This window comes from Ornithorhynchus anatinus, chromosome 10 (assembly GCF_004115215.2).
Source record: "Ornithorhynchus anatinus isolate Pmale09 chromosome 10, mOrnAna1.pri.v4, whole genome shotgun sequence".
Taxonomy (NCBI): Eukaryota; Metazoa; Chordata; class Mammalia; order Monotremata; family Ornithorhynchidae; genus Ornithorhynchus; species Ornithorhynchus anatinus.
The window spans coordinates 14442414-14466129 of NC_041737.1; the positions used below are offsets into that span (position 1 = coordinate 14442414).

General features: G+C 42.9%; 1 protein-coding gene across 6 annotated transcripts in view; it reads right to left on the bottom strand.

The window, feature by feature from the left end:
* Window positions 1-1847: 1847 nt before the first annotated feature.
* NALCN (sodium leak channel, non-selective) overlaps window positions 1848-23716 on the bottom strand; it is a 209976-nt gene continuing 188107 nt past the window's right edge. For 4 of the 6 annotated variants that reach the window (XM_029073989.1, XM_001513615.4, XM_029073992.2 and 1 more), the window contains 11 exons: window positions 22511-22630; window positions 20216-20284; window positions 18881-19029; window positions 17218-17311; window positions 15800-15932; window positions 14864-14979; window positions 14297-14454; window positions 12422-12572; window positions 11405-11554; window positions 8218-8335; window positions 5557-5750 (listed from right to left, as the gene is read on the bottom strand). In XM_029073989.1, coding sequence (XP_028929822.1) covers window positions 5557-5750; window positions 8218-8335; window positions 11405-11554; window positions 12422-12572; window positions 14297-14454; window positions 14864-14979; window positions 15800-15932; window positions 17218-17311; window positions 18881-19029; window positions 20216-20284; window positions 22511-22630 — 1452 coding nt within the window. Of the gene's footprint in view, window positions 5751-8217; window positions 8336-11404; window positions 11555-12421; window positions 12573-14296; window positions 14455-14863; window positions 14980-15799; window positions 15933-17217; window positions 17312-18880; window positions 19030-20215; window positions 20285-22510; window positions 22631-23716 lie in introns of all 6 variants that reach the window. The other 2 variants (XM_029073990.1, XM_029073988.1) reach the window with 2 other exon arrangements.

Genomic DNA, 23716 nt, shown 5'->3' on the forward strand with positions numbered 1-23716 from the left:
TTCTGTGCCTCAGTTTCCTCATCTGTAAAATGAGGATTGATTCTGTGAGCCTCATATGAGCAGGGACTGTGTTCAACCCGATTTGCTTTATGTATCCCAGCTGTTAGTACAGTGTCTGGCATACAGTAAGCACTCAACAAATACCAGAATTATTAATATGACTATTATTATTACTATACTAGTCAGAGAGAAGGGGGAGGCAGTCTGAGACTTCAGACTAGAGAAGCAGCCTGGATTAGTGGCAAGAGCCCGGGCTTGGGAGTCAGAAGTCATGGGTTCTAATCCCGCCTCTGCCACTTGTCATCTGTGTGACTTTGGGCAAATGACTTCACTTCTCTGTGCCTCAGTGACCTCATCTGTAAAATGGGGATTAAGACTGTGAGCCCCACGTAGGACAACCTGATCGCCATATATCTACCCCAGTGCTTGGCACATAGTAAGTGCTTAAGAAATACCATTATTATTATTACATTTTCATTTCCACTTTCCAGTCATCTTGCTACAGGCAGAAACCTGGCATTTTCCTTCACATTTTGAAAACGTGGCATTGTGTCTACAAGGGCTCTTCATCAACCACTGCCTCATAGCTTGTGTTGCCCAAAATGGGCTACTTACTTCTTGAAGAGTAAAGACCAAACCTCTATTTCTAATCCAATCATAAACGAACCTCCTCTCCCCCATCCCCGCAGACAAGACTCATCTGGACTGTTCTGTGACATCAGAGATCAGGGAGATGGACTCTCCTGGGAATGCCTCATCATGTCCCACAACTGAGGAGAGAGGAGCCCACAGGCCCCTGGGAAGGATGAAACATTAGAAGATACAAGTCCAGACAGAGATAATCAACAAATTAGCCCCCAAGTGCACATGCCCATGAGTTTAGACTGGAGAATTTACACAAAAACAGATCCTGCCCTTTCTCGTAAGTACGTAGATTTTAAAAGAATGAAATTGGCTTAGAAAACCCTCCTCTCCTTGACCTAGAGGGTTAAGAGGGCCAGACAAACCATGGAGGAAATAGATAAGCCAAAAAGTAGACCTGCAAATTGTTGAGGACATTCTTACCGCCAGGACCTGGATGGGTGCTTACCTTGGTGACAAAAGAGCTTAAAAAGGAGCACACCTCTCGGTCCCTGCCAGATATGTGTCCCAGGATTGGAAGCAGTGGAGAATACAAAGGCTGCCTACCAAGGAGCATACTTAGAGCTTACCTTCCTGGATACCAGGGGCATTGCCTGTTTCCTGGAGGGGAGGGGCTTCCAGGGGCAGCTGGGAAGTTATCTAGCTGCACCTGTGGACAAAACTCTGACTTGGCTGGGAAATCTGGGAAAGAACGGAATCTCTCCCCTCAGGGCACAGGTATATCCTATCCCACTGGGAAGAATTGGGTGCTGGGGTGATGATGAGAAAGTCTGGATCCCTCCTACCAGCAGGATCATCATTATCATCAGTGATATTTATTTAGTGCTTACTATGTGCAGAGCACTGTCCTAAGCATTTGGGAGAACCTGATCTACCCACATCTTAAGCCTTCTCTGAACCTGATTGCCTGGAGCAATGGCTGACTTCATTAGCCACCTGATGGGCTGCAAATGGGGTTACTTCCTGGTCCTCATTTGATGAGAGGAAGCTGAAACTGCCTCAGTTGGTGAGCAATGGCAGAAGCGGTGGCTATTATGCAGGAGAAAGAAGGAGGCGAAGAAAGGACAGGTTGAGGAAATAAATGAAGAGAATGAGAAGATAATTCCCATGCCAAATTATCTTGGGGAGACAAGCCAGGAAGGAGAGTGGCGGCCGGATTCTGGGTTTTAGAGGTGTAATTGCTGAGGTCAAAGAATGGATTGCCCTTTTTTGACACTGTATTTATTTGATCTTTTACAGAAGTCTACAAAAACAGCTCACACCATACAAACAGAAAATAGAAATTCCTCCAAAAGAGATTCGAGAATAGAATCCAAACAGCACTAGCAGTGCTCTGAAAATGTAAGTAAATGAGGAAAGAGGACTTGATCTGGAGAAGGTCTTAGAGGCAGCACCATTCTGTGCCCAGAATGCCTTCTGCTACCTTTCCACTACGGGCTAGCCAGCACAGCTGTATGGCCTATGCCAACAGCGGTTTGTATGTGCCATTTCTCTTGGTTCTGATTCTTAGAGGATAGGCCTGAATTATAGAACCAGATTCGTTGACTGGTCCCTGGTATCAAATCTAATTAATTTGGACTCTGCTCCGTCACTTGGTTCCTTAGAGTGACCAGCCCTTGTGGCATTAGGCTAAGGGTCTCATCTTAGACCACTTGAATTGCTCCAGTAACAGTTACCTTTTGAATGCAGAGGGATTCAGCTTTTAAGTGTCAGATGTTTTTGTTGGATTCCTGGTTTTCTTCTCATGAAAAGCCAGCAAGTACAAAAGACCATTTACTTTCCCCTTCTGCAAAATCGTTTCCCAAAATTCTCATGCTTCACAGACTCCTGCTGGTGGCCTGGTTTATACTACCCTGAATGGGAGGTGAGGTGGCCCCTTCCCTGCCTTGAACATCTCTTCCCAACCAGCGGTAAACTTAAGGGCAGCCCTCATCTCTATCCTCAGAAACCATTCCAGTTCAACTCTGAGTCCACTCGGGAGTGTCTCCGTTCCTGGGCCAATCCGGATCCTACGTAGTGTGCTCCCCCTCCACTTGTGTCCTACCCCGACTCGCCCACACAGAACAGCCCTGAACCTCCAACTCCTCCAGACCAGGAATGGGTCAGGGCCCAGCTGGGAATCCCGGACCTTCCCTGAGTCCACAGCTTCAGGGCTGGATTTTCTTCCAAAGGAAGATGTGACATTCACCCAAGGCCTCATCCCGGATATTAGATTTCCTCCCTAGCTTCAACCTTCAAACCCCTGAAGGTTTTTGTCTTAGAAGTCCCCATTTCACATCTGAATCACCTTTCATCATGAGGCCTTCTGTGACCAGGGATTCTGAAAGGGGCAGGATAAAGCAGTAGTCAGAGAAAGAAGGGAATCAGGTCTCTGACATCAAAGTTTAGGGTAATGATTGGGAGGTGCTAGGCAGCAGGAAGGCCATTATTCCATCACCCCGCTGGCCAGGATGCTTCCTACATATAGCCAATAAAATATCTGGAGACGGGTATCTGATGTAACCAGCTCGGGCAATGCGGAGCCAAACACTGTTGCCTCTCCAGCCAGCTGTTTCCCTCTTTGCCGCCAAAAGGAAACAGTCATAAAGAGAGAGGATGAATGGTAGCTCCTCATCCTGCTTAATTCCTTGCCCCTGCCCTTTCCTTAATACTTTATCTCCCTTACACTTCTAGGACTCTAATACCAGACGTTCAGTCCGCTCCTCCGATCCCCAGCCTCTCTGACACCAACCCTTACTGGCTGCTCCTGAATTGAGTGGAATGGCCACGTTTAGCCTTGGTGGATGGTACAGGTAGAGGATCAGCACTGAAATTTTATCTGGCCTCCCTGAGTGCTATGGCTTATTGTCACATGTTCTTCCATCTGGGTGACTGGAGTTTAGAAGAAACATATTCTAATTCTTTTCCCTTGCAGAATTTGAGCTTCTTAACTTCTTTTGCTTGAGGAAATGAGAGAGGTGTAGGCCTGGGAATCCGATTTTGCTGCCTCACCTTGTGAAACCTAGGTGTCCTGTGGCTTCGAAGAGCCCTGTCGATTTCCTGCCTCTGCTTCCACACAGAGGAAACGGCCGAGTCTCTGTTGAATGTTAATTGCTGAAGGAGTTCAGTGGTTTGGGGAAAACATCGTGCATTCATTCATTCAACTGTATTTATTGAGTGCTATACTAAGTGCTTGGGAGTATAACTTCAGGGCAGTAAAGCAAAAATAAATGCTTATTTGAATGCAGCATTAGTACAAATCTCTGCCGTAAGTGTGGAGGTGTTTTCTAGGCTCTGTTGGGGGTGCTGGCAAGCACCGAGAGACTCACTCAGCCTTATTTTATACAAATGTGACAGGAGCCTTCTGTTGTATAGAATTAAACTGGAATGAAAATGTGGTGCCATTTCTTAACTGCCCTGAACTAGTTCTGATGACATTCTTTCTCACAGACTCTAGGTCACTACTGACAGTTTTAAAGTTATTTTTTCCAAAAAAAATGGATTCACAAATGTTGGTCACCCAGCTTAAACTTCTTCTATAAATCCAGTATTGATCTCATTTTCCTATATGAAAAAGATAAAATTCATAGTACCATGAAAGAGAATATAATCTTGCCATCCTTGCTGATTTGTAGTTTTCCACAATTCATTCTGAGTCACAATTCATCTTATAAACACTAAACTCTTCACCCTTCATATGGCTGCTTTCAGAGTTTTGAATTGGGATGAAAACAGAAAGCCCATCAAAGACAATGTGGGGTGCAGGAATCAGAGAAAATTACTATTAAAAAAATAGAAATAATCTTCACAAGAAATTAGGAACCACGAAATATATATAGGAATGATTTGAAAAATGAGTGTGAGAAAGCTTTGCAAATTACCATGTAGTGCATTTCTCTCTTGCCATAGACATATTGAATGAAAAAGTCACTACTAAGGAAAGATGGTGCAACCTTTCTCTGAGCTCACTGCAAGATTTCACCATGGATCATTATTTCCATGGGGAATTATGTTTGCCGCAGATCAAAGCAATGGTATGTGGTTATCAGCCGATTCATACCATCACAGTACCATGGAAAAAGCAAAACTGGATTGAAATGAAGAGAACGGTTGCATTTCAATTGTCCCGTGAAAATCTTTTTCTAGAATCTCAACACAGAGTTGTTTTTTGCTGATTTCAGTTATTAAAGGCTGTTCATGAAACACTTTTGCATAAATAATAATATATTCACATGTTTATACTAAGCCAACGAATGCTTTTGTGTCAAATTCTTTGCCTGTCCCTTGCATACAATTCTGACCGAAGTCAGTTGGCAGTTGCAGGAGAATAAGTGAGGCTAGAATTGGACTCCTTAAGATTTCTAAATATCTTCCGCATATTAAAAAATAAGAAAAGAATAGACTTTGTTAAAATTCATAATCTGTACTTTGTAAAAATACTCTCCTCTGGCGAGATCAGGCCTACTCCCTCAGATCACTCAGCAACAGAAAATTCTCCCGAGAGAAGTTTTAATTCCAATGGGAAAACCATAAACAGAAGCTGTAGCTCCTGAATCATATCCACTTGAAGGCCAAGAACTTTGTTCTGGGGAAACAAAATGACAGAAAAGCATACTTAAACATACACCATCGTACATAGAGGCAGAATATACAAAAACTTTAATGCTATGGCTGCTGATGTTTTCGTTCGTAGGCTTTGCTAATACGGCCATCGTATAGATTTTCTCAGCAAATAAAATTCAAACATCTACATAACTCCAGCAGAAATATCAACTTCAGGTCCCCTATGGCAGCGTGATCATCAGTTTAAAAAAAAAAAATCTCATGACAAGTTGGAATTAAATTATACATGAGTGCAGCTTGTTCACTGGAAAAACAAAGGGGACAACTCCAGAGATTATTTTCACAATGCCACTCGTATCTGCTTGTTTCCACTCAGATGTCGAGAAGGTCGTCCCCACTTTCATCACTCTCCACAGTGAGCTGCCGGGTCCACCATTTTTTGACTTCGGAGCCACAGGAAGCTGCATCTGACATGGGGTTCATTTTGCAAACCACAGACTTCATTGTGGAACGGCCTCCAAACCGTAAATTGACCGAAGACACAGAATGGCTTATTGGTTTTGGTGCTATGGAATAAAAAAGAGTTGTGTGAGCAAACCGGCTCTGTATTACCCATGACCCATTTTATTTCTGCAGTGCGTGGACTAATTCTTCAAATAATGAGCTTTTCTTTATATGTGGATGAGCAGGGCTGGGAGTGGAATGAGTTCCACTCTCTCCAGTGCTTAGATAGTACTCTGCATATTGTAAGCACTTAATATCACTGCTATGGACACCACTGAAGCAATATCTCAAGGATTACAGGGACAAAGATGCTGAAAACACAAATCCCCAGTATGCTCTGGCCAAAGAAGGAAGAAAAGGATCTGGGTTTAGATTTTTTGGAACTTTCATCTGAGTGCATTATCCCTCTAGAGCATTGGGTTCATCAAGATCAAAATTCCTAATTATTCAGGGCGTGTCCTAATTCCCTTACTTGGGAATTACTTGGGCTGTTTTTTAGTTTATTTGCTGCATGCTATAAGGGAATGATAATAATAACGGTAATAGTATTTAAGCACTTACTATGTTTCAAGCACGGTTCTAAGAGCTGAGTAGATCCAATTTAATCAGGTCATACACAGTCCCTGTCCCATACGGGGCTCAAAGTCTAAGTAGTAGCCAGAACAGGAATTGAATCCCCATTTTACAGATGAGGAAGCCGAGGCATAGGAAAGTTACGTGCCTTGCCCAAGGTCACCAGGAGACAACTGGCAGAGCCGGGACTTTTCACTCATTCAATCGCATTTATTGAGCACTTACTATGTGCAGAGCACAGTACTAAGCGCTTGTATTAAGCGATTAGAACCCAGGTCCTCTGACTCCCAGACAACTGCTCTTCCTACTAGGTACGCTGCTACTCTACATCACGGAAGCGATGTGAGTTGCCATCTCTGCAGTGAGTTAAAGGTTGGCATCTCAATGAAATATTTGACAATAGGAATATTTTGGGAAGAGATTTTCATATAGAAAATTCCATTTTGGCTTGAATCTGCAGAACTGGATCTAACTTTAGGAGGCAACAGAAGATTATTTGGCATTGCCCTGTAAAAGACAGGATTAGATGTATCTGAACTGTAAATGGATCTGCAGTTGATCTTTAGGTAGAGATGACATAGCTAGTAATGAAATTTTTATCCCGCTGTGCAAGTGTGGCTGGTAAAACTAATAATTGAGCAACAATCCTTACAATCCCTTCAAAGAGTGTGCATACAAATATTGCCGTTTGACACTTGTTGAATTAATTACATTGGGGCAGCAAGTGAAACTTATTTTCTTATTTTCTTTCACCCATAGTCTCAGAATTGGGTAGAAGATGGGATATTTCTGATCTGGAATCTCAGGCTGTGGAAGAGAGAGGATCAATAATGAAATTCATGCAAAGCTGAAAAAACTATGAAAGATATGGTATTTGGACAAACAAGAGTTTACTAACTATGAAATGCAGCAGTCTCTGGAGGATTTATTTATTGAGCATTTACTGTGGCACAACACTGTCCTAAGTGCTTGGTTATGCCTTGTGAGACTGTCATCCCTGACTGAATGAACTGGAACTAGCTTCAATTCAGAAAGGAATCTGAAAGATCAGTGCTAGAAGGTGACTTTGCATCTTTAGGATGCAAATTTTTGGTAGTCTTCTTGGGGTGATAATAATAATAATAATTATTATTATCTGTACAAACTGCTCACTGAGGAAAAAAATATCTTAGCTTCTGGAGTCCCTGTTGAGGACTATGGTGGCCAGTTGTCCAGTTTTATATCAGCTAATCCAGTTTTCAGTTGGTTCTGATGTGGTACCAGATGGTTTTATGTCCACTGTTTAAGTTTTGGAGCCAAACGTCCCTTTAGCTGCAGTTCGTGCCACCAAGTTTTGGGGTCAGATGCTGTACCAAACTTCACACTGACTTGTGAAGTAAAAGCTCTGGAGCGAGTCTGGGGGTTCAGAGATGCAAACTTGGCATTGTTCAGAAAAATGGTGCTTATGTTAAGCTGCATGCCTGGGATAAGGCACGTGATGTTATCTTCAGCAACTCGTCTGGGATATGGGAAGGCCATCGGTAGCCACCCTACTAAGGACCTAAGCATAAAAATCATTTGTAGTTACTGGAGCCGGTCCTTGTTTTCTTGTGACCCACATCTCACAATAATATTTTTCTATGGCAGAAAAGCACCACTTCCTAGAAAATGATGTTGTGATTTTTCCCCCAAACTTGCCAATGGCTAGGGAAGATTGTGAGAAAAATGGCCCATTCTGTTTAGGCGACTCGAGTAGGTCTTGGTTAATGTAGTCACATAATTTTCAGAATTTTAGGCTAGATATTTTCAGAAGATAAATTTAATCTTTCTATTTTAGACAAATACGTTTTGTGACATATGTTTTTCCTTTCTTTCTCTTGTTCCTCTGTATATCTACTATGTCCTGGTGATTTTTGCTCATACCTTTAATATTCTTCAGAGAGTCCACTCACCAGATATTTGATGCTCTTCACCTACCTGAAGGCAAACGCCACTGCCCAAATTTCCTTTGAGGTTTTCCAGCATCTGTGGAGTCCTGTCGACACCCTCCTCTATCAGATAGAGTTGGACTCAGTAGCTGTTGCTGGCTGCTTGTCTAAAAGGAGTAATAACAGTTGATGAATTTTGATAATTATCCTCTTTCTTAGTCCCAATCCTCTTTGTCATCCTGGTTTATCTGCACTACCCCCAAAGCTTCTGGTTGATCTTTAAAATAGCTCTGGACTGGGAAAACCAAGGACCGTATAACAAAATGATCAAAAATCAAACATCTAAATGCCAAAGGTCAATCATCAACAATTAATGTTTAAAGTCCAGCTGCCAAAAAAGTCGATCATCCACCCTATTGATAAGCCAACTACTATTCCTACTGCAACTAAAAATCCCAGCTCCGCCACTTGGCAGCTGTGTGACTGTGGGCAAGTCACTTCACTTCTCTGGGCCTCAGTTCCCTCATCTGTAAAATGGGGATGAAAACTGTGAGCCCCATGTGGGACAACCGGATCACCTTGTATCTCCTCCAGCGCATAGAACAGTACTCTGCACATAGCGCTTAACAAATACTAACATTATGAAAAATAATAATAATAATGCTATTTGTTAAGTGCTTACTACATGCCAAGTATTTGGTTAGGCACTGGGGTAGATACAAGATAATCACATCTGGCAGTCAGCCCAACATGGAGCTCACAGCCCAAGTAGAAGGGAGAACAGATATCGAATCACCATTTTCTAGTTGACGAAACTAAGGCGCAGAGAAGTGCAGTGACTTGCCCAAGGTCACACAGCAGGGAAATGGCAGAACCGTGACTGTAGCTGGAACTCAGGTGTTTGACTCCCAGGCCTGCTCTTTCCACTGGATCACACTGCTTCCCAAATCCTAGCTTGGCCTCGCCCTAGTCTTATATTTTGGGTGATTTCAATTCTGGGAGTTTGGGAAATGATGGTGATTGGAATCTGTCAATCACCGCACTCCTAGCACTAAAAGAAGCAGCATGGCTCAGTGGAAAGAGCCTGGGCTTGGAATGAGGTCATGGGTTCGAATCCCGGCTCTGTCACTTGTCAGCTGTGTGACTGTGGGCAAGTCACTTAACTTCTCTGTGCCTCAGTTACCTCATCTGTAAAATGGGGATTAACTGTGAGCCTCACGTGGGACAACCCAATTACCCTGTATCTATCCCAGCGCTTAGAACCGTGCTCTGCACATAGTAAGCGCTTAACAAATACCAACGTCGATTAGATTGTAAGCCCATCACTGGGCAGGAATTGTCTCTATCTGTTGCCGGATTGTACATTACAAGCGCTTAGTACAGTGCTCTGCACATAGGAAGCGCTCAATAAATACTATTGAATGAATGAATGAATGAATGAATGAACCTTCCTCCAGAGTCCTGCTACCGTATGGTGGCCCGACCTTTACCATCCCACATTTTTCTAAGAAAGGAAGAGAAAGAGTGATGAGGTGAGGAGCAGAGAGTGTAATTGACTGACCAAATCAAAAGGGTCCAAAGTCAATAGTAAGAGAGCGAGAACATTTGAGGAAGTACGAGGGACAGGTTGAAAGCTCCAGTCAGGGGGCCAACCTTCCCTTCAGAAAGGGAGGCCACATGGGATTTCCAACCTGTGCGGCTAGTCCTGGCTGGCTGGGTTCAAGGTCTTCCTCTTGACTTCTCTTTCCTTGCTCTTAATTAGTTTCAGAGTTCACTGGGGGTTGAGTCAACGGTTCATTCCCCTCCTGTCTTCCCTTCCCCCTCATTTATTCCCCTTCCAACTCTCAGCCGGCCACATTTCTTCTACTGTCACATCCCAACTCATGCTTTCTTGTTCCCCTACTATCATCCCTTTTATCCTCTTCCTCCCTCACACCCCTTTAATGTCCCTGGCTCCCTGTCAGTCCCTACATGGAGTACCCGGAGAGGTGCTAATAATCAATCGGACTGTAAGCCCATCAAAGGGCAGGAACTGTCTCTATCTGTTACCGATTTGTACATTCCAAGCGCTTAGTACAGTGCTCTGCACATAGTAAGCGCTCAATAAATACTACTGAATGAATCTACTACATTTATTGAGCACTCTGTGTGCAGAGCACTATGCACCTTATTTAGCATGGCTTAGTGGATAGAACACGGGCTTGGGAGTCAGAAAGTCATGGGTTCTAATCCTGGCTCCGCCACTTGTCTGCTGTGTGACTTTGGGCAAATCACTTCCCTTATCTGTCCCTCAGTTGCCTCAGATGTAAAGTGGGGATTTAGACTGTGAGCCCCACATGGGACAGGGATTGTGTCCGACTCCATTTTCCTATATTCACCCCAGCACTTAGTACAGTAACTGTCACATAATAAGCGCTTAACAAATACTATCATTATTATAAGCCCGGCTGCCTGGTTGCAATCCTGGGACAGATTGGATTGGAGAAAACGGCATAGAGTTCCCTCAAACCTGGACTCCATTCACGATTTGGTAATCGGTCCACCCCCTTCCCCCGACCTCTGCCCAAGAAGTTTTAAGCCGTTGGTTTGGCCCTGGCAGAATTAACCCACTGCAGTTTTCATAAGAAACAGAGCCCCTTCTCCCCTTCTCAAAATCCTGGTATCCGCTCAAGGTCATTAAACTCAAATGACAGCTCTGCTCTGATGGCGGCGAATAGGGAAGAACAGTTCTTCTTTGCCAGCTGTTCCTCCCAGTCAGAGTCTCCGTAGGCCTTTGATTCCTGCCTGGTTTTTTATAGGCTTAGTTAGGGCTAACAAACACAAGCATCTCCTAATATGAATTTCTGTAATCTGAGGGCCGAACTTCATTTAATGAGCCGGATTCGCTGAGTGCATAAACCGCATCCCAGGAGCGTTAGACATTTACAGAAATTGCAGAACATTTTAAGACACCAGGGGAAAAGGGATGAAACGACCACTTTGGGACCTAAATTATACCTTAAAATGTAATCTCAGCTTCCAAAAGATCCTTGCTCACTCGTAGCCTGGATAGCAGGAGAACCTACCTGGTTGAATGTGTTTCATTCTGAATATTAAAAAGGTTGACTCCCCTTTTCATAGAACTGAGAAACAAACGTGTGGAAATGTTCTTTGTGACCGTCATCGATTCCACCAATTTTTTTTTTGTTTTTTTCCCAGGGAGGGGCTATCCGGTGAGTTCTTGTCAAGACCCATACCTCTGGTTGGGTGTTGTTATCCTGATTATTGGCGTTCATGTCTTCGCTCGGCTGGGTCGTCTCAATGCTGGGAGGATTCAGAAAGCGGCTCAGCTCTTGCTGCTGGCTCTCTCGCAGGCTGTGGATAATGCTGCATGACTGCTGCTGTTTCTAAGGAGATAGGATATTTACTTCAAAATGGAAAACATAAAAAGCCCAACAGTGTATGAGGTTTTGCAAATTTTTATTTGGCCACTGGTCAGAGCCAAGGTTGGATCAGTGCAGGGTGACACCTGGCTAGTGACCTTCCCTCTCCATGGCTGCCACCACCCCGCCCCCCACCCCAATCCAGCTCAAGCAAAGCAAGGGGGACAGAGATGTATTTAGGTCCTGGGTCCCCTTGTCAGGCTTGGGGAGGGCATCCTGACTAGTTGCTGTGGGACACACCTCTAATGTGCCATATTAGGGTGGGGTTCACTGAGGGTGGAATTAGGGAGCGTGGTTTTGTGTGGGACTGCTGATGCCAGCCCAAGGAATCCTTCTAGAACTCAAGACCCCATACTTTTGGGGGCCTGGACAGTTAGGGTGAACCTGTAGTTGAATTAAGGGTTCGATCCTACTCTAAAGCAGCCACAAGATTTGGTCCTGAACACCAACCCGAGGTCTCAATAGATGGTCTGGTACTTGTCTCATCTTCCCCCAAATCAATGGGCTGGGACGGCCCTGGGGCTGGGCACTTTCTCTGTGCCTGTGTCCCGTCTGGCCACTTCTCTCTTGGTCTGAGTTTACCGCGGTTTAGCCTTCGGGTTTGCGACTGGGGAGATGAGGCCTGTTCTCCTAGTTACATTAACTGACTTCGAACCCATGACCCCTGACTCCCAAGACCAGGATCTTTCCACTGAGCCACATTGCTTCCAGTGAGTCATCTCTTGTCTGGACAGGCTAGCTCAGTGGTGGTGACACTCCTGTTCATTTCTTGTGATGACCTCAGTGGAAAAGCACTTTTCCAGTTACCCTTCCCCCTGAAGCTCTACTTACTGCTCGGATACGCTTTAAGCACTTTTTCAGCCACATGCGTATCGTCTGCTTGGCTACTTCCTCTTCTATTGTGTACTCCAATTGTTCTCTGGCAAGGAGCTCCTCTAGCTGAAGGCTCTTTCTGATATCGACAGATCTGTATGAAAGCATACTGAGGGGGGAAAAGCAACAAGTTAAACCTGGTCAATGTTGTGGACATCACATGACCTCCACGAGGGCAAGGGTCGTATCTACCAAGTAGGCACAAGAAGAAATAGCATGGCCTAGGGAGAGCAGGCAGTGGCCTAGTAGAAAAAGCACAGGCCTGGGAGTCAGAGGACTTGGGTTCTAATCCCGGCTCTGTCAATTGCTCTGCCAACTACTTGCTGTGTGACCTTGGGCAAGTCACTTAACTTATCTGTGTCTTAGTTTCCTCAACTGTAAATTGGGGATTCAATAGCTGTTATCCCTCCCGTGTAAGAGCATGAGCCTCCATACGGGACGGGGAGTGGGTCCGACCTAATTAACTTGTACTTACCCCAACTCAACACACTGTAAGCACTTAATAAGTACCATCAAACGAACAAACACATTCGCTGCCCACACAGGGTTTAAAGGAGAGCCACTAAATATCAGCGGTTCCCTATGCTTTATTAGGATTCTGTTTTTCGAATAGGCTTGAGGCTAGGGTGACTAGAGATGGCATTTGAAATATACACATGATCGACATTTAAAATATACAAATGAATGACGAGATGCACGTGATGTCACACATGATATGCCAGCATACAGTGTGATGCGATGATAACAGATGGTCACCACTTTGTGGAACTTGTTTTGGCCCAGATTGGTCTAACCCTAGAGCATTTCTCTGGGCCATGCTGATCTTCCCAATTACTCCACATCCTTTCCAGGTTTCCTCCATTCTGCACACAGTAAGCGCTCCACAAATACTATTATTACACTACTAATACTATTGCCAATCTGAAACCGCAATTCCCGGCAGGACTCATGGTGGAGTGGGGTTTTGCATCAAGCTCGTTATAGGCAGGGAATGTGTCCGCTAATTCTGTTGTACTGTACTCTCCCAAGTGCTTAGTATGGTGCCCTGCACATAGTAAGCATTCAATAAATATGACTGATTGAAAAATTAAGATAATATGGTACTCTGTCAAGAACGAGAGAGGGGATAGACTGGCTGAAAACCAGACTTTCGGAGATAAAAATGGCTCCCTGGTCCCCCTGACTGAAGCTATCAACAGTACGGTTTTATTTACAATGCTCTAGGGTTAGACCGATTTGGGACAAAACGAGTAAATTTCCACAAAATGGTGACCATCTGTTATCATCGCATCACACTGTATGCTGGCATATCATGTGTGACATCATGTGCATCTCGTCATTCATTTGTATATTTTAAATGTCGATCATGTGCATATTTTAAATGCCATTCCTAGTCACCCTAGCCTTAAGCCTATTCGAAAAGACACAATCCTAATAAAGCATAGGGAAACGCTGATATTTAGTGGCTCTCCTTTAAACCCTGTGTGGGCAGCCACAGTAAGCTCATTGAGGGCATGGAACATGTCTACCAGTTCTGTTGAACTGTACTCTCCCAAGGGCTTAGAACGGTGCTCTTCACACAGTAAGTGCTCCTAAATATCATTAGTGTTTCTATGAATTCTACTACAACAGGCTCCATTAGACATTCCTAAACTTGTATCCACCCTGATTACTGGGTATAAGCGCTCATCACTGCATGAAGTAATGTAACTTATAACTGACATAGCTCGGGGAACAAAACGGCGGATATAACTACGGACACAATTCATTCATGGAGGGAGGGGCGTTCAGGGGCAGGTCTAGTCGTTTGCCCAGGAATATCGTCTACCTTACCTTAGCACATCATGGAAGGTTACGTCACCACCATTATGCAGTCTCTCCATTTCATAGCACATATGTTTGAACAGAAGTTTGTCTTTATCTAGATCCACCTCCAGTCTTCCACGCAGCAGCCTCAGCAGAAACTTCACTCGAAAAGTAGGAATTACCCCCTGGGGAACATTGTAAATCGATCAATAGCGATTCAGGGAAGGCTTCTTTCTCAGCAGACGGATCGGAGCTATTTCCCAGGGTCGAGACCGCACTAAGGGAAAACGCCTGCAGGATCTTTTTTCTTCACCGAAGCTTATGCAATATTACATGCACTAAAACAAGCATCAGAGAAGAAAACTTAGAAATAAATGTGGATGGTTTAAAGTGTTGACAATACTTGTTAGGATTTCTATTTTCAAATTGAGCCCCTTTAATTTTCATTTTAACCACAATACTGTATCCTTTGCAAATAGTTTTCCACTGGATTTTTACCCTGAGGTTTTTGACCTGTATTAACCCTATCTATGAAGACACTTCAGAAAGGCTTAATAAAATTCAGAATGTAGTATATATTATCAAATCTCTTACCTCTCTTTTATCATCGACCATATTCCATATGATCTGAAAGTGCCGAAGATCACTGTAGCTTAAAAGCTGGTCCTCCTCAGTGGAATAAAACAGTGAAAAATTCTCCACAATTATAGCTAAAGATATCCAGAAATTGAACAGTTAATAAAATACCTATTAATGATAGTGGAGTCTTTACTCCACATATTGGGGCAAGTTTCAAAGTAGCCTCTGCCTGAACTCCGTTACTGCATGGCTACAATTGGGACTAATTTATTTACCCACATTTTTGCCTTTTCAGTTCATCAGAACTAGGAGCATAAACACCAGTTCTGGATTCTATATTTAGGCCGAAGAGCACAGAGTAACTATTTACTATTGCTTCTTCCTACCTTTTCCGGATATAATTAAGTTTATTTGGGCAGGGAACACGTCTACCAACTCTTCTGTATTGTCCTTTCCCAAGTGCTTAGTTCAGTGGTCTATATATAGCAGGAAGTGCTCAATAAATGCCATCAATTGATGGATAGATTGATATAATTTGTGAAAAAGCTAGGGGTCCCGGGCTGGGGGCAAGGGGTGTGCCTAAATATTGTCAGTCAATTACTGAGCACCTACTAAGGTGAAAGGTTTATACTTATTGCTGAGAGAGTGAGATTACTCCAGGAACAAAACACACCCTCCTTGCCCTCAAGGGAACTGAAAACTCAATTAAAAAGTTGGGTCTGAGTCGACTAAGTAGACCCCTTAACTACAATCCTGTTACACTGGCACTTGCAATTCACTTTCACTTCCACCCCTATCAAAACAATTTTCCTGCTTTAAACCATGTATAATCCACATTGATTACACCCCATCTACATTCACCCCATGTAATTATCTGAAACAATCAAGGATTTACATCTTTAAATGCAGGCTTTTTAATTTATGCTTCCATTTTCGAAGGGTATTTCTTACCCACAAGTAGATTTAGCATGATGTATGCGATGATGACATAAAAGGAACAGAAATACATGAGAGCACCAGCGTAATTTCCACAATCCGTTGCCCAGTATTTGAATTCATCTGGAGTGCAAAAAGGTGGTTGAACCTTGGGAGGCAAAGAATACAATGTAAATAATTTAGTGGACTTATTTTTCTAAGAATATTCCTCGGTGAAAAAAACATGATGAACTTAAAATGATTAAATCAGCACATCTGGGGCCCCTTCAAGTATTATGAATATTTGATTAGTTGTATATTACTGGTTGTATATATTAGTTGTACATTACTGGTTATGCCCAGGATCTTTCATACTGAGACATCCCATGGTTTATTATTCCTGGAAACCTGGAACTCAAAATGAGTTCCCTCCCCCAACATCCCACGTCTTTCCAAAAGATAAGCTAAAGCCTTTACAACTGGAAAGAGCACAGGCCTGGAAGTCAGAAGGATCTGCTTTTTAATTCTGGCTCTGCCACTTGCCTTCTGCGTAACATTGGGCAAGTCACTTAACGTCTCTGTGCTTCAGTGGCCTCATCTGTAAAATGGAGATTAAGACTATGAGCCCTGTGTGGGATACGAACTATGTCCAACCCAATCATCTCCCTCTAGACTGTAAAATTTGCTATGGGCAGGGAACATGTCCTCTAACTCTGTGGTACTGTATTTTCCCAACTGCTCTCACATAGTCACCGCTCAGTAAATACCAATGATTGATTGAGACCATAAGCATAAACTCATGAAAAAGTCACTAGGAAAATGAGGAAGTTATAAGCTTACGGTATTTGTTAAGTGTTCACAATGTGCCAGGCATTCTACTAAGCGCTGGGAGAGATACAAGCTAATCAGGTTCCACACGGGGCTCACAGTCTTAATCCCCATTTCCAGATGAGGTAACTGAGGCTCAGAGAAGTGAAGTGACTTGCCCAAGGTCACACAGCGGAGCCAGAATTGGAACCCAGAGCCTTCTGACTCGCAGGCCTAAGCTCTTTCCAGTTGTAAAGGCTCTAGCTCAATTTTTGGCAAGACATGGGGGCGGGGCAGGGAGGAAACCCATCAAATCCTTCATAAGACTTATAGGTTGTTGGTTCTCCAAAGGCCTGTCCCACACCCTGGATGGAAATTAGATTTTTCTGGAAGCTGCATGGACTCCTTCAAGTTACAGGTTAGTAAAACACCATTCCAGGCCCCTAGCTATACCAATAGAAGATATTTTTTATTGAAATTACCAATAACCGATAGAGATAAACAAGGAGCATCGTAATGGCCACACGAGAGAGACCTGGTTCTATTTAACATTCAGAAGAAGCAATACCGAAGTGGCTTTGATTCCTGATTGCTCTTTCAGAGCAGAGAGGATCACATTCTAGTTTCTGGAAATAGCTGGTATTTACCATACAGTCATGCATAATCTTGTTCCAATCTTCCCCCGTGACTATTCGGAAGAGAACAGTAATGGCCTTGCCAGCTGAGGAGAAGTTTGCATGTCTATTTTGTTTGAAAAAGGAAAAAAAAAGAGAAAAATGTTCATAGCAAAATGTCACAGATAAATTCCTGAAACTCTTCGAAAATGCAGTCCATCTGACAATCGTTGGTTATTTGTTATTCTCCACAGTTCTTTCTCTACCTAATCCCACCACAATGCGTAGCCCTCCCAACCCTGCCTCATATTGAACACGTTTGTTAGGCTTAAAATCTTTTCTAAAATTTTGTAAATGTTCAGATATTGGATTCTGATGTTTATAAACTATGATAGGACATGATTGAAATGTTAACTTTAAATTAAGATTTTCAGATTTAACACACAAAGGTATACAATCTTTATCCTGCCCCATTTCATGCCTTTAATTTGCCAATTTAAAACTAAAACTAGCCAGACTTTTGGGGATAAAAAGAAAATATCAAACTCCAATTACAGAGAAGCCACAAAGCCAATCTGATTTTATGTATGGAGATCCTCCTGTTCAGCATTGTCTATCTTCCTCTCCGGACTGTGAGCTCGTTGTAGGCAGGGAATGTGTCTACCGACTCTGTTATATTGTACTCTCCCAAGTGCTTAGTACAGTGCTCTGCACGTAATAGGCGCTTAGTAAATATGACTGAATGACTGGCAAATTCACCAGAGAGGGACCATTTTGAAGGATATTTATCAGAGGGACTGTTCTCTTTCTCAAGTGCACTAAGGTTTGGATTTGGCATTGGTAGAAAAGACGGGGTAAGGGAAGGAAGCATGTGCGGCTCCCTCCACAGCTGGTCGGGGTGGGCTTTGGGGGGTTCAGAGTAGGGCGCCCTGCATTTCCCAGGAAATTCACTTCTCTCTGGGGGAGCTTCCAAAGCCCCCACCCGCCCCACCCTCCAAAATAAAAACTTTGGGCATTTTTATACCCAAAATGCCACTGATATCCGAACCCACTCCTCTCCCCCTTCCCACCCCTCTGGGATTGGAGATGAGCCTGGATTCCAGTTCCAGTCACATCCAAACTGCTCCTCACCCACCATTCCCACTGTCTACAGTTTCTTCTTTGGCTTTGGAAAGAGCACGGGAATGCTGATCGAGAGCAAGACTTTGGTTTTGAGCAAGACTCAGTGACTGCTGACTTCTTACCGTGCCCACTCTCCCATATTCAAAACCGTAGGGGATTGTGTCCCTGGACAGAGGACTCAACAGGGAGATTGTCCTACCACTAAGATTGTCCCAAACAGTCAACAGGAAACACTGCCCACAAATCAGAACCTGGCTGGGAGATCCAGGGGAGAGGGCAAATCATAAACCAGTGTAATAATTGGAAGAATCTGAACAGAAATCTTTCCTGCAAGCCTTTCATTTGTTGAAGGAGACTAAGATTAACAGACAGCACACTGGTCATTTACCCACTTCAAATATTTTCTTATATTTTTCAGTGACTTCTTTTCTCTTCCCCCAGGAATCCTTTCATTTGAAAAAAAAAAGATGTTTAACTCAAACTCCAATCTGTATGCCCATGTTTAATAGAACTGTGCTGTAGTATTAAAATCATCAAAATTACTCCCGGAAAAATGAAGTAGAGTGATGCCAACCTGTTAATGTTCTCTCCATATTTCACGGTGCCAAACAAAACAACTCCAGCAAAAGCGTAACAGAGCAGCAATAAAAACATCCCTACTATGATGAAGAAACTTTTGTACATGCTGACAACCACAGTCAGCAGGAGCATCTTTAGTGTAACCTGTTAACAGGAAGAGGAAATATAATGAGAAAAGTTGATAATTCATTCATTCAATCATGTTTATCATTGAGTGCTTACTGTGTGTAGAGCACTGTACTAAGCACTTAGAAAATACAATTCAGTCTCAAAGAGAGACAATCCCTGCCCACAACAGGCTCACAGTCTACAAGGGGGGAGACAGACAATAAACAAGTAAATAGGCATCAATAGCAGCAATATAAATAGAATTATATATCTATATATACACAGCAAAACAAGTTAACAGGCATGAAAATAAATTGATAGAATTACAGATATGTATATATATTCCCAAGAGCTGTGGGGTGGTGGGGTAGAGCAAAGGGAGCAAGTTGGGGTGATGCTGGGGGGAAGGGGAGCTGAGGAAAAGGAAGGCTTAGTCTGGAAAGGCCTCTTGGAGTATTAAAGGACCTTTCATAATAATGATGATGGTATCTGTTAAGCGCTTACTATGTGCCAAGCACTGTTCTAAGCACTGGGTAGATACAAGGTAGTCAGATCATCCCACGTGGGGCTCACAGTCTTAATCCCCATTTTTCAGATGAGGTCACTGAGGCATAGAGAATTTAAGTGACTTGCCCAAAGTCACACAGCTGACAAGTGACGGAGCCAGGATAAGAACCCATGACCTCTGACTCCCCAGCCCGGGCTCGTTCCACTGAGCCACGCTGCAATTGTCTGCTGTGTGACCTTGGGCAAGTCACTTCACTTCTCTGTGCCTCAATTACCTCATCTGTAAAATGGAGATTGAGACTGAGAGCCCCACATGAGAGAGGGACTGTGTCCAAATAGACTGTAAGCCTGTCATTGGGCAGGGATAGTCTCTATCTGTTGCCAAATTGTATATTCCAAGCGCTTAATACAGTGCTCTGCACATAGTAAGGCTCAATGAATACTATTGAATTTACTTGTATCCACCCCAGAGATTAGTTCAGTGCCTGGCACATAGAAAGCACTTAAATACCATCATATCATCATCATCATCCTCATCATCATCAACAACAATTCCTCTCAGATTGCACAGATCCTAGGGATGGATCCAGGATTCATCTCAACTCTCAGAGAAGCTGAGAATACCATTCTTAATCATTTATTGCCCAAATTCCTAACTTAAGTGGGAGTTCAAATGACGAGGTGGGTATTTGAAACCAAGTAAAGTTATACTTACGTGCTTGCCACAAATGGAGAAAAATCTGAAGACAATGACGCAGGCCCCCATCATATATGTATAGGCATTCTGGAATGTAAACGGAAGAGGTGTTCCATTTCTATGTTAAGCCCTCTAAGAACCGTTCAGCACAATATTTCAATAAGGTATGTACACTGGGATTAGAAATTAGTCTAAGAAATGTAGAAAAGGCCACCTTCAACTTCTAAGAAAACATTTTATACCCCAAATGCCACTGATATCCGAAAAACTGAAACGAAACTCTGGTTTGCTCAACGTTTTTTCTACCTTAATGGGTTACTAAGCAGAAAAGGTAGTAAGACATTCATCTGACTGGGGACAGACTGAGAAACGACATTTGTAGTGGTTTATGAAGGATTAAGTTATATCAGCATGGCCTAGTGAAAAGATTGCAGGCCTGGGAGGCAGAATAATAATAATAATAATAATGATGTTTCTAACATAGGCTTTGCCACCTGACTGCTGCGTGACCTTGGGCAAGTCACTTAACTTCTCTGTGCCCCAATTCCCTCATAATAATAATAATAATGATGTTGGTATTTGTTAAGCGCTTACGACATGCAGAGCACTGTTCTAAGTGCTGGGGTAGATACAGGGGAATGAGGTTGTCCCACGTGAGGCTCCCAGTCTTCAGCCTCATTTTACAGATGAGGGAACTGAGGCACAGAGAAGTGAAATGACTTGCCCACAGTCACACAGCTGACAAGGGGCAGAGTCGGAATTTGTAAATGGAGATAGAATACCTCTTCTCCCTCCACCTTAGACTGTGAGCCATGAGGATAAGGGACTGTATCTGACCTGATTATTTTGTATCTACCCCAGCACTCAAGACAGTGCCTGGTATGTGGCAAGTAAATAACAAATATCACAATTATTATTATCAGCCAATCAATTAAGGACATTTATTGAGCATTTACTTGGTGCAGGACACTGTTCTAAGAGCTTGGAAAAGTACAACAGAGTTGGTAGACATGATCCGTGCCCACAGGTAGCTTATAGTCTAGCGTCTATTATTATCTAAAATGTTTTTTGCTGGCAGTGAAAATTATTAATCACAGGAATGGGTTACCCAAGGAGGCCTTAGGCTCTTCTTCTTTAAGGGTACTTAATATTAGGTTGGAGTCTCAATTATTTAGCATCGCTTAGGATTGCTGTCAAAAGGTATGGGCATGGAATAGGTGATGTATTCAGATTGCTTTCAGCCTTAGAATCTCATAGTTTGCCGGTCATAAGTGACTTCTCGACTCCATGTTTAGACTTGATCCCTGTCTATTCTGAGAGGGCCGTCCCACTATTTACAGTTGTTATGATTTTGGCTTTATGACAAGCTTTCGGTCCCAGTATTTTGCCTAACAAAAGGCCACCAGTATCAGAAAAGAATGGCAGCGATACTGATCAATGCATCCCTAAGGTTCTAATGTTGGAACCTGTGTGAGTGTGTTTGGGAAAGAGAGAGAAAGAGAATGTGCAAGAGTGTGTATTAGTGAGCATGGTGACTTTCCAAAAGCAAAGCCAAGTAAGAAAGAGAACAGGAAGTCAGTGTATGCTCTAAGGAAATATTATTTTTTAGGAAGGATAGCCAGAAGGTATTGGAAGAGCAGGACTTAGGGATAGAGGACTTGTGTGTCTTCTCCCTTTCCTCTCAGTAATGAGTGCGGCATTCAGAATTCGTGAGGAGTAGAAGCCGGGGAGTATGGGTTAAAGTTTCCCAGCATTTTGGGAATTCCATACATGCAAGTCCCAAAAGGCTGTGAGGACTAAACTGAATACAGACTAGCCCTGACACAGAAATCCAAGCATTTCGAGTGAACAAGAGCAGTTGGGGCCAGTGTAAGTTACATTTAGCTAGGAGACTCCCAAGCCTAGAATATTTATATGATTATTTAAGATTGCCTAGGACAGGCCCAAAATTCCAGAATTAGTCAACTAATCAGGACCATATCGTCAGCCTGGACTCGGGGATTCTCTTCTCCTCTCTTGGGAGTTGACAGACACCTTTTCTGATGAGAGGTTTAATAGGGAAGTAATAGGAAAGAGGCCCTTTCTCTTTCTCACTCATGAAAGAGGAGAGGTTCCATGGCTTATGAGCCCATGGGATTCCAGCTTTGTAAGCTCTCCTTTTAGGGACTGGAAGAAATCATTTTAGGAAGACAACAGGCATGTGTATCTTCCCTGTGTGTATTATTTTTGTCATTTGTTATTATCACTAAGACATCTACTACTAATAAATAAAGCCAGAATAAATTAAACATAATTGCAAGTTGGTAATCTTACAAGCAGAGCAAAGTGAAGAATCACCCAAATAACCCCAAGAGAAGTCACTAAGAGATCATATCGATTTCTTCTGCTTTGCCAAAAGCCAGCGGGAGACATGGCAATAATCTTCATTGTAACCTAGGAAATAATGAGGACAATGTGAATGCATTGTTTATATTCAAGCAAATTAAAAACAAGAATAACCTGTCACCACTTAAAGGAAATAAAAATATGACTAAGAAGTGATTTTTAGCTTAGGTGAGTTGTGTATTGCTGTACTTTAACGTGAACCTTAGTTTTTTCCTGTGTATTTGCTTTTTCATTTGCTTCTCATTAATTTTGCCAGTAGCATAGTTTGCATCTTCAAGGAAAGTTTACAAAGACATGGATAAACAGAGCTGCTAATTAGTGGAAAGACAATTTTGCCTAATGCTATCAGGAAGTGTGTGTGTGCTTGTGCAGTAGTAGAAATAGTCGTACCGTATTGATGTATTGCAGTAAGTAATTGGAAAGTACAAAGAAATGGCACGTTACCTACCTACAAGGGTCATATATTCTAATGGGGTGACAGACACAAACCTAATTACAATACAGTAGTCAAGGTAAGTAATTCCGAGTCCAAATTGAAAAAAAAATATTCAAAAGTGAGAAACAGTGTGAGTCAGGCAATAAGAGCAAGGATAGTTAAAAGACTCATTTGGAGGAACGAAGGGGGTGAGTTGGAGAATTGTGGATGAAGAGTACGGAAAGTGGAGAACCTTGAAGACAACTGTGAGGAGTTTTTGTTAGATGTAGAGGGTCACGGGAATCTAATAAAGGGTTTTGAGGAACGGAGACCTGTGTGCTGAGTGATGCTGAGTGTGTGTGCTTGATGTGAACTGATATATACTGAATTCCTAAATAGGTAATTTATTTTTAGACTGTTTGGAGACTAGGCCTGCCTAGATGGAGGAAGATTTAAAAAAAAGCCTTTCTTTAACTCTGAGCTCTGAGATGGGGTTGGGTGAGTGGGAGAGGTGGGCCACTAAGGAAGGGTCAGGAATGTGATCTAGACCATCAGAGAGGTGGGCTTCTAAAAAGAGGTTCCATACTTAGTTGTCTAAAGTCTCACTTCAAACATTTAGCCTCTCTTTTCTCTCTCCTTTTGGGGTTAAAGAGGAGAACTCCATTTCAAGCAAATGCCCCTTTCAACTGAGTGCCCACATCCACTTTGACTGACAGTTC